The sequence below is a fragment of the Accipiter gentilis genome, chromosome 5 (assembly GCF_929443795.1).
Source record: "Accipiter gentilis chromosome 5, bAccGen1.1, whole genome shotgun sequence".
Lineage (NCBI taxonomy): Eukaryota > Metazoa > Chordata > Aves > Accipitriformes > Accipitridae > Astur > Astur gentilis.
This window is the reverse complement of record NC_064884.1, coordinates 46236724-46247910: the sequence shown is the minus strand read 5'-3', so window position 1 is coordinate 46247910 and position 11187 is coordinate 46236724. Positions and strand designations below refer to the sequence as shown.

Sequence of the window (11187 nt, the reverse complement as noted above, 5' to 3'; positions counted from 1 at the left end):
ACTCCAAGAAGGGTGGATGCCTTTCTTTTATACAACACATTAGTTGTAGTAACAGAAAGTACAATATGCAGATTAGTGCCTTTGCAGGCTGGGATTCAAATCCCTATGTTCCATCTCGCAGGGTACTGCAGTAATCAAAGGCATTAAGGTGACAGAACAGCTGTAGATGCCCACAGCCTAGGGGATCTGAGGCTGCTTATCCCAAATGGACTGAGGCACTTAAACTCTAGAGAGAGGCAGGAGACCTTGTTGGCAGATGCTCTTATCATGCCCTCCAGCTGTTACAGGCAATATGAAAAATGCTGTTCCATTTTGGTACCAACAAAAAAATATATTCCTGTCCCATTGACTTGACCCTGTAGGAGCCTGGGGTAATCACAGGGGGACAACTCTCCGATTCTGGCTCAGAAAGTGTTAGAAATGATAACTGGCAGCTTACAGGCAGTAATTGGCAGCCTGTAAACTGTCTGTCAGCTGTTGGGCACAAAAACCTTGACCCATGGTTGTCCCATTCAAATGACAAAAATGACGTGTACATTTTCAGGATCTGAACAACGGGCATTCTTCCCATCAACCTACTTGCATGGAAGATCCAAGTTACCCTGCACAAAAATGTGCACTAGGGAAGTGCTAGAGGTTTTAAACTTGACAGGCAAGCTTACTACTGCCTTAATAGTCCTTGCTTCCTTTGCTGGGACTAATCAAAATTTCTTTGGAAGTTATTGTGATTTCACTAGAATATTATGAAATGAAGTAGGAATGAAGAGCGAGTACAGATTCCTAGGTGAAAAAAGATCCTCTCTTCTTACAAAAGTTTCTGGTAAGAGTGATGGGAAGAGATTATTAAGTAGATCAAGAGAATAAAATCTAGCACTTGCCTGAGGCATGGCATCAGAATCACATTGAATTAAGGGGAAATGTTTTAATTTTTTGGTGCAGAGACACAAAAGTGAGAATACATTTTCTCCAGGTCTGTTTTGAATGCAGCAGCTCCAGCCTGTTGTAAAAGTCTCCCAGTTCTGCTAAAATATACAGCAGTGTGGGCTGCTCACAGAATTTGTCTTCATTCTGATGGTAGGCAGTCACTTTTTTGATATATATCACAGAGGCCTGATTAAAAAGTAAACAATAACAGAGAGAGAGTGAAAGAATGTCAGCTGTACTTGAAATGTGGCATGTGCTGAGCTTAACAAGAAGCAGTATGCAGTGTCAAAACATTCAAATACTCTGCAGGCTGAGTAATGCTGGTAGCTGTGATAATGAATGTCCTTATTCTGGTCTGATTTGGAAACAGCAATGTTATATAGCATACTGGATGCTGTATCAACACAAAAACATTAATGATTAAACTGTGCATCATATATAAGAAAGAGATGAGAAAAGGTCCTAAAATTACCAGTTCCTTTTAGGTAATTCCATAAATTATAAACTTTACATCATCCACATATAACACATTAGTGGAGAGCATCAGAACAAAAATTTGTGAAGGCTCTTTAAATGACCTCAGAAAGGAAAAATTAATCCTGTCCACAGCATGGATCTTCTCTGGTTTGTAAATATTCGCACAGTTAAATATTTAATAAGCAATAAATTAAAATATACCAGGATGGAATTCAATATATGCAAATTTACAAGAGGATGAAGTACTACTCATAGTTCACCTGTATTTTTCAGGTACCTTAGTATTGTAGTCCAAAGAGACATAGTACATTTTTGAGAACACAATGACTGTGAAAGAAACAAAATATCACAAGGGAAAATTTTCAGCTGTTAAGAATACAGCATATCCTAATAGCCAGAAGGATTTCTATAAAAAGCACTAACTAGTAATAAAAATAAAATAATAGCAACACTAAAGACAAAAAGGAACATCCTATGAGCATATGACTTAAAAGCTACCAAGATCTAAAGCCAAAATCTTTTATTTGTGTTCCTCCTTTATATGTAAGTAGTGGTAATAATAGAGAACTAAAATGAAATGTTGAGGCTATCTGAAGTTCTCCACCCTCAATGGTTTGGCTCTTTCTTTTCTTTCACTGCTTTTATTTTTTAAAGTATTTTCCAAGCATATAATAAGATACGTGCTTATCAGAAGAATCTTCCAGTACAGACAAGTCCCTGCTGTGAACAAGCATATATAGAAAAAGACAACCAATATATAAAATAGAAAACAGTGTAGGTTCTCAGAAAGTACATAAACTGATAAAGAGACTCTTTTGGCAAATGTTTTTACTTGTTTTAGTCCAGAGAATTTTTTGCTCACTATCACTAATAAACACATAGATTGTTCTAACTTGTCTATGAAAAGCACCTATAAGGAATATCACCGGAATAACTGATGGAAATTTGAATCTGATAATCAATTTTACTTACCGTAGTGGCATTTGTGAAAAAGCGCCCCCATTGACCAAAATGACATTACCCAGACACAAAGGCAAAACAACACTAAAAAGAAAAAACATTTTGCTATAGTAAACTACATCTTTCAGCACCAATAACAGAACATGAAGAAGCCCCGAAACTGTGTTTACACTGCTGAGGTGACACTACCATCCTCCAGCTGTGAATCAAAGAGAAATTATCACATCATCAAGCTACTTGAAATCTTTCATCACCTTTGAGCCATTGAGTATATCAAATCGCAAGATAAAATCAGAGAGCTTTTGAAAGAGATTGCATAAGCAGCAATAAAGCAATGCTGGCAAAAGCACAGTGCAAAGCACAGGACAATAGATTCAGTCAGAAAATGGTAAATAATCCTTAATTTAACATAAAAAAGACCAGAAGTTGAGGCAGAAAATACAGTTTGTAAAAGAATCATGCACATGGAGACTGATAGCAGAGTGTGAAATCAACTTCTAAATCAAGGTGGCCTTTGGAAAGCCAGGACTGCATTGCATTGCCATCTACAAGAGCTCTTTTTGAAGATGCTGAGAAAAGAACAGCAGACAACAAATGATAGTTCCTCAGATGTGCCCTCCTTTGTTCCCTGCACCTGAGGTTTAGGGGGAGATTGTTAAATTTCATAAATACCTTACAGTCATTAGAGGATCAGTAACCAAACAGAGAGGAAGAAAGGCAATGAAGACATTTCAGTAACAGAACAAAACTGTCACTGGAAAAATGTACACTTTCTTCCAAGCAAACTGTGAGTATTTGGGTCCATCTACAGCAAGACCACAAATGCTGATGGTTTTGCTGTTGTTTGCAATTAAGCTGTAGGGACTGGCTGTTTGCATGAATGAAGTCTCTACTATATTAAAAAATAAGATGTAAATTTCTCATAAAAGCTTGCAGTGTAAGAACAGAGCTAAGCAGATGCTGAGGAAATGAGATCCTGCATTTGAACCAGAATATTTAGTTTTTAACCCAGGACTAAGATGAAACATTATAACATGAGGGTATTTTTGTAGATGATAGTCAACTGGAATCAGAGTCAGTCAGCACTGTTTGCCTAAACTCAGACTCTTCTTACAGATTTTTCAGAAACATGCAATTCTGCCTTCAGATACTCTGCTTTGGCATCGAAACTAACAACTGAGGATGAAAACCATTTACAAGTCCATCTTGCTAAACTTCTGGGGATCGGTGCAAGACTGAAGTATGGTCTAATGTCTTTTGTGGTCTCAACAGTCTGATTTCAACCAATTTGTGTTGAAAAGCCTTTCAACTTTTCTCTCAGGATCTATTTTAGAGTCTCATGGATCTCTGCATTAAGAGCAGTATGTGTAATTATTCTATCACCCGTAACAATAGAGATGAACAGTTTTATATTAAACCATAAAAGGCCTTCCCACACAGTAGTTTATAGGTCAGTGTCTGCATTAATACAGCTTCTAATTGTGCTACAACTGAGACTGTAATACAATTAAAGTATGCTTCAGCTTCCTACTATGTTAGATCAACAGCTCTTTGGTGAAAAAAATCCAATATTTTTTTCTCTTTGAATTCTAGGACTTAAGCTATCTAGTGTGCTGTCCCATCACTTTCTTCACAAAAGAAGGATTTTGCTTTTTAAATAAGAATCCTGCTGCATTGCTTGAAATAGACTTCTCATATAAATAAAGATGTTCTCTAAGTGATGGCAGGGATACACATGTTGGACAATCTAAATATGCAAGTTGTATAGTCCTATTAATAAAACTCTTGCACTATCATATATAGTGAGAAAAAGAATATAAGCAGTATAGAAGATCTTAAATGCACAAAATTTGAAAAAGCAAAAGAGAACAACAGTCTTTGACAATAGCAGCTACAAAAATCTAAGCAAAGAAAGGAGATTAATAATTGAACAAATAAATGCATGGTCTGACATGAGAGATTTGGGCCTCACCTTCTTTCTTTTAGGGAGGAACTGAGAACAAAAATTCTCCTTGTACAGTTCCATGAGGTACACATTATCTCAGCATTAGCTTCAACAGGATCCTGTATAAAGTGACTTTTCCATCATAAACCAGATCCAGGCTGCATGAGGCAAAAGACTACCTATTCCAGAAAAAACTAAATGAAAAGAATACCACCCAAAAGAAAAGAAATGTTCTATCTTAAACAAACACCATAAATGCAGCAATGGGCTAGATTGCTGAGATATCAGCACAAAAATATTGTTCAGCAAATTATTCTTGGCACAAACAAAAATGTTGGTAAATGCCCTGGGAGAAGGAAACACCCTGATGGTGACACCCACTGTTAAAAGTATAAATAGAGAGAGCTGGGGATGAAAATTTGCAGTCCTGAGTCTTATCAGGCTGTGCACCTAAATTTGGGGTTGTGGTTAGACTCTTACCTGCTGTCACTATGAGCTGTGGCACTAAGTCTTCGACTAGTACCACTAGAATTAGCAGTGGAGGTGGTGGTGGTGGTGGTGGTGGTGGTGGTGGAGGGGGTAGCAGCTGTGGAGTTCGTAAGTCTGGTGGATACTCCTCAGTGTCCACTAGAAAATACACTTCTGGAGGAAGTGGAGGCTTTTCTGGGAGAAGCTTTGGTGGAGGAGTTTCGAGGAACAGCTATGGAGGGGGCTTTAGCAGTGGCAGTTGTGGAAGGATTAGCCGCAGTAGCTATGGTGGGAGAATGAGTGGTGGTAGTTACGGAGGAGGAATGGGCTGTGGAAGTATGGGAGGAGGATTTGGATCAGGTGGCGGTGGTTTTGGGGGAATGGGAGGTGGTTATGGAGCTGGCCTCGGTGGAGGTAGTTTTGGTGGTGGTGGATATAGTGGAGGTGGATTTAGTGGCTTTGGGGGCAGTGGTGGCTTTAGTGGTGGCAGCTTTGGTGGTGGTGGCTATGGTGGAGGTAGTTTTGGTGGAGTGGGGTTTGGTGAAGATGCTGGCTTACTCTCCACAAATGAAAAGTTGACCATGCAGAACCTCAATGATCGCCTGGCTTCTTACTTGGATAAAGTGCGACGCTTGGAGGATGAAAATACTCAACTTGAACACCTGATCAGGGAGTGGTATAAAAATCAAGGTCCCACTTCTACCAGGGACTACAGCCAATATTACAGAACAATTGAAGAACTGCAAAACCAGGTATGATGTAATTTGACTAACTTTGAACAGATTCTCATTAGAACGGCACTTGCCTCCTGCAGCACAATATCCCTATTTGAGGCAATATATTCCCTCCTTTGTTTTAGTCAGGAAGCAGACTGGTGGGGTGACAAAGCCTGACTACCAGTTTTTCTCTGCTGTGGCTGATATGCATATTCAGGCACACTTGTATTTGGCACAGGTAGCATTGTTTGGTGCAGTGGCAGACCATTACTAGTGCACCCATTATGGGGCCTGTCCAGTGCTCCCTTCAACACTGTGCTCTTGCTTGTTTGTTCCTCACTCTCTTGAACAGGAGATATAATCATTGCTTGCATTGCTTGCTTATGTTGTGCTGCTAGTGGCCATATTAATTGCATCTTCTTGTGAATATGCAGGATGAGCCAACATGTGCATTTAGTCTAATTCTAGCCCTCAGCCATTTAATAGTCCCGTATCTCCTACATGAATACGGTTGTTGCCAAATGCAATGGTAATTTTGTTTTCCAACTGTTTTTGAGTAGGAAGAGTTTATTTAGTTATTATTTCCAACAAGGTATTTTTAATAGATATTTATAAACCAAAATTGACAGCAAAGGCACTTTCTTTTGACTGGAAGCAATACACTCTTCTCTCTTCTCTCTCTATAGCTTCTGCAGCACTAGTCAGGCTTGACATTACCATAAAGATATTCTGTAATGTGTTTCTGCACAGATATGTCTTCCCTCTATCTATGTGTCAGACTGAAAAGACAACTGAGTAACATCTGCCCTCTCCCTTTCAGATTGTAGGTGCAAATGTGGACCTTAACAAGATCCTTCTTGACATAGACAACACTAGAATGACTGTGGATGACTTCAGACTGAAGTGAGTTGTTCCCTTCCTGTTTCATTCCACCTTGCCTCCCTTTACACTCCATCAATTCATAGTGCCAGTTAATCTTTGTAGATGGAATAGCCTCTTGGCTCCAATGACAGAATATATAATTGTTAGCAAAAGCATTCTGAGAATGTTTTTTTTAGTTTTTCATTATTATTTTTCTCCAGACAAGTTATTGAAGACTGCCATTTAAAGGACTACGTTCTAAGTTTCTCCATCCTTGTATGTAGATTTATAAGCATAATCCTCATCATACAAATCTCACAGAGAGAAATTCTACTGAAACCAAACCAACCTATTGGAGATGGAAAAAGAATTAGGTCCTTTCTTTTAAGAACTGAGCAATGGTGTTAAAGACCAAAGGTGTACTGATGGGATCTGTTCATAATCAAGATAACAAACAAAGAGGTCTGGCAGCACTTTTACTATTTTTCTTGTCTGTTGTTTAGGTATGAAACTGAATATACTCTCCATCAGAGTGTGGCAAGTGATATTAACGGATTACGTCCACTTTTGGATCAACTGACTCTAGCCAGATCTGACTTGGAGACACAGTTTGAATCTCTAAAAGAGGAATTGATCTATCTTAAGAAGAACCACGAAGAGGTAAGTTTCTCCACACTTTAAAATAATAACGAACAAAACCTCAATACTCAGAGAATTTCTTGTGGATTTCTTCCACTAGCAGTAACCAGATTTTGGCTGCTGGCTTTGATCATCCAACTTGACACAACCTGGCTTAGATTTTCAGGAGTATGTAGCATCCACAGCTGTCCGTGACTGATGTAACAAGACACCTAGATCAACATGTGGCAAAATGAGACCAGGGAAATGAATGGCTTTCAGTACAAAGTACAGTTTTGTTCCCAAACTCATGGAAGGAAAATTGGATAGAATATATAGAAAAATCAAAAGAAAATATTTATACTACCTGCAATGATATTTCCCATTGAGAAGAAAAACACATAAAAGGATTTTCACAAAGAGCATACTGCATAAAATTTCTTATGACCCTGAGGGGAAAGTGTCGGTGTCAATGTATACGTGGTGCCTCCTATTGTTCACTGTAAAGTTTGCCTTAGGAATGGCAGAATTGTTCCCTTTCACAACAAGGGTAGATGAGGCCCCCTTAGCAGGAGCGATACGGCTGTGTGAGGATTTGTGTCCCTTTCTTTTCCTTTATTTGAAACTATGACATTTCTCCTTACCTTCACCCTTTGAGAACCTGGTGGTTTGTGGGGTTTTTTTTCCAGGAAATGAAAGGACTGCAAACACAATCTGGTGGAGATGTCAATGTGGAGGTCAATGCTACACCTGGCATTAATTTGATGGAAAAATTAAATGAAATGCGTTGCGAATACGAACGGCTTATTGAGAACAACCGGAGAGAGGTGGAAAGCTGGTATGAAACCAAGGTAAAGCACAGGGGTTTTTTGGCTACTAAATTTTTCAGAAAGAACTGGACCTACATACATCCAGCAGAAGAAAGGCAACTTGTCATGTATTATTTAAGGGACATTAACTTTAAATGACTTTAAGCAGTTTACTGTAACAGGTCAGTTCTGGAGTACTAAGATTATGTGGTAAAGCATGTAGAATCTCTGTGTTCCAGCAGCAAGGTGAATTACATAGAGTGAGTTAGCAGAGTGGCATGTGGGAAATATACATGGTCAGTCTACATTACATCTTTCTTCAAGCATATTAATTGCTTTCTTATTGCTGTTATGATAAACTACCACAACATTTTCTCATTATCAAAAATGCCTCAATTTTGTATGTGAATTTTTCAGATGGAAGAAGTTAATCAACAAGTCCACTCAAGTGGCCAGGAGATACAATCAAGTAACCAACAGATCTCTGAGCTGAGACGTGAATATCAAAGCCTGGAAATTGAGCTGCAGTCACAAATCAGCATGGTAAGTAAAGGTATTTACTTCTGCTTCACCTGTGACACAGGCTGTATGTGCAACTAGAATGAAAGAATGGTTACACATAGAAAGTACTCCATCTGTAGAGAATGGGACACTGGATTACTTCTCTTCAAAGATATGCTTTTTTCTGGTTTGTGAAGATCTCAATTTTTTCCATAAAAATTAGTTAAACTTGCCATATTCCCAAAACCACTGTATTTTGTTTTCCGTTTGCAGGTAGACTCTCTGCAATCCAACTTGGAAGACACAGAACGTCGCTATAACATGCAGCTGCAGCAGATCCAGGGTATGATCGGCCCCTTGGAGGAGGAGCTGGCCAGCATCCGCTGTGAGATGGAGAGTCAGAATGAAGAGTACAAGATGCTCCTGGGCATCAAGACTCGCCTGGAACAGGAGATTGCTCAGTACCGGGCACTGCTTGAGGAAGGGCAGCAAGACCTTGTGTATGTAAACTGACAAAAGAACAGAGCATTGTGTGAGACCCAGGGTTGCTAGATTAGTCACAAAGACAGGAAATTAACAGTCTACGTTTGAAAAACAGATTTTGTACTGAAATGAGGCTAATTCAGCTATCTTGACCAATTGCCTCCCAGGTTTGGTGTGCTATACATTTCTTGGCAAATCTGTTCAGAATATAAATAACATGAAGAAAAATTAATGCCGAAATTCTGAACTACCGACTTGGGTCTTCAGAGGGAAATGCACATACAGACCCTTACCTTTATCCTGGTTCCAGAAAATGCCAGGAACTGAACAGACATAAGTCACCTAGGAATAGACTGTAAGCAGAAAAATGATCATAGTTTTCCAAACCTTCATAGAAGCTTCAGTGTGCAATTCTCTGAAAATTCAAGCTACTTTGGTTTCCCTTATGCAGTGAGTGGCACCTCTGCTTGTAAGTGGCACCTGAAAGAACAGCTAAAGCTTCATTTTCTGCCTTTTCAATTTGGAGTGCAGTGTACACCATACACTGATAAAGCAGCAATGCCAAACCTTGCAAGAAATATCGGAGCAGAGCATGGGAAAAGCAAAAACTCTTCCATTCAGGCTGAAATTGAAGGAGAGGTTGATTTTTGGCACTGCCTCAGTTGTCTTGCTGATCTGTGCTAGGTTCTAAGAACGGGAAGTACAGACAAGAGAAGTGCAGGCTTCCATGCAGTATCTGTAGATAGATTTTCCTTCTGAGATCAAAAACGCATTTGATTAACTTTTTTTCTCCTTTCTCTCTCTTTGCAGAATCCCAGCAGGAGGAATGGGAGGAGGAATGGGAGGAGGCATGGGAAGTGGTAGAATAGGAGGTGGTGGCTATTCTTCTGGAGGAGGAAGAGGAGGAGGAGGTGCTAGCATGAGTGGTGGATATGGAGGTGGTAGCATTTCCTCCAGCAGTGGAATGGGAGGAGGAAGTGGCGGAGGAGGAATGGGAGGAGGAGGAATGGGAGGAGGAATGGGAGGAGGAAGTGGTGGAGGAGGAATGGGAGGAGGAAGTGGTGGTGGATGCAGTAGTATTGTTGGAGGAGGAGGAGGAGGAGGAGGAGGAAGGATCTCAGGAGGTGTCAGCAGTTCCCACTCCTACTCTTCATCTTCCCAGTCTCAGTCCTGCAGGAGCGGTGGTGAAAGCCAAGGTGAGAACTGTTGTATAGGCACACTGTTCTCTCAGTCCCATCCTTGCTAATTTATACACTGTATCAACATACTCTTTTGGAGGTAAACAGTGCCCAGGATAAACTTAAATTTCTGGAAAGTATTAGATTTACTTTTATTACAAATTCTTTCCTATTTGTGTGCAAAGGATCAACTCTGCTTAAGAAACACACATTCAACATCTATTCAATTTTGTGGGTGGCATCAGCTAATCATGTAGTTAAAACCCAAACTGGTTTTCTTCATCTCTCATTCTTTGCAGAATCTTATAAATACTGCTGCTTTTGTACCATGCTGAAGTTTTCCTTTATGCTTTTGGAGTGCTTATGGTCACCTATCACATAATGAAGCTTTTTTTCTGTCTGGTAGATACTGGTGCCTCAGAGATTCACTGCCAGTACGGGAGGAATTAATACTTTATTTCTAAACAGGGTATGGAAGAAAATCTTTTGACTAAGAATATGCATTGAGGATCATACAGCTCAAGAACTTTCAAACAGAAATTGGTCCAAATCCTCTACATTCCGCGTGCTCCTGAGGAAAGATGGATGCTCTTAACAGTTCCTCAATGTTGCTGATGCCATCTATCCAAAAAGGCCCATCAGAGCTACTCAGATGGGCCACCTGCCCACCTGACATGCATGCTATGTGCTTCTTCTGCCTGGAATACTTTGTGGCTTCAATCATTGGCACTTGAGCTACTTGCTTTATAGATTCAACCTGTTCGTTGCTTGGATTGTTCTGTATCAGGAAAATGTTGCTAATAAAACTTCATTTCTGTCTGATGCAACCAGAATCTTGTGTGTAGGTTTTCTTCCATTCTGTAGGTGTAAACACTTAAAAAGAAAATACAAAGCCATGCCAACACGTACCTCCAGGTAGAAAAGTTGATGATACATTACAATAGTTGATAATGAAATTTAGAGTTAAAGCACAATTTCTGAGCATTCAGGGCAGATCATAATATTCTTGAAGCATCCTGGGCTGTGCCTTTGTTTTTTAATAATGTGCCAGATACTCTTGTGGAGCTGAGCTCTAAGACTCAATAGCAATTGAGCATCAGCCCAGAACAGACTGCAGCATCTCAGCACTATATGAATGCTGATAAAGATGGCAACAAATGAGTGCCCGTGCAGGCACACAAAGAAACATGAATGATTACAGAATCATGATTGCAAAATGAAAGAATGTTTCAATTTGTGATTCACAA

General features: G+C 39.7%; 1 protein-coding gene across 1 annotated transcript; it reads left to right on the top strand.

Moving 5' to 3' along the window:
• The first annotated feature begins 4797 nt into the window (after positions 1–4797).
• LOC126038571 (keratin, type I cytoskeletal 13-like) lies at positions 4798–10588 on the top strand. Its single transcript, XM_049800449.1, has 8 exons — positions 4798–5526; positions 6311–6393; positions 6855–7011; positions 7659–7820; positions 8196–8321; positions 8553–8779; positions 9573–9958; positions 10409–10588. Exons 1-8 carry the CDS (start codon positions 4798–4800, stop codon positions 10432–10434), a joined length of 1896 nt encoding a protein of 631 aa, XP_049656406.1. The 3' UTR covers positions 10435–10588.
• Positions 10589–11187: the final 599 nt, after the last annotated feature.

What these genes read in the sequence shown, in the direction of transcription:
- LOC126038571 (XM_049800449.1), top strand. Translation starts at nt 4,798, where the DNA reads ATGAGCTGTGGCACTAAGTCTTCGACTAGTACCACTAGAATTAGCAGT. An exon ending in TTGAAGAACTGCAAAACCAG is followed by an intron (nt 5,527 to 6,310) that starts GTATGATGTAAT and finishes TCTCCCTTTCAG; the next exon opens with ATTGTAGGTGCAAATGTGGA. An exon ending in TTAAGAAGAACCACGAAGAG is followed by an intron (nt 7,012 to 7,658) that starts GTAAGTTTCTCC and finishes TTTTTTTTCCAG; the next exon opens with GAAATGAAAGGACTGCAAAC.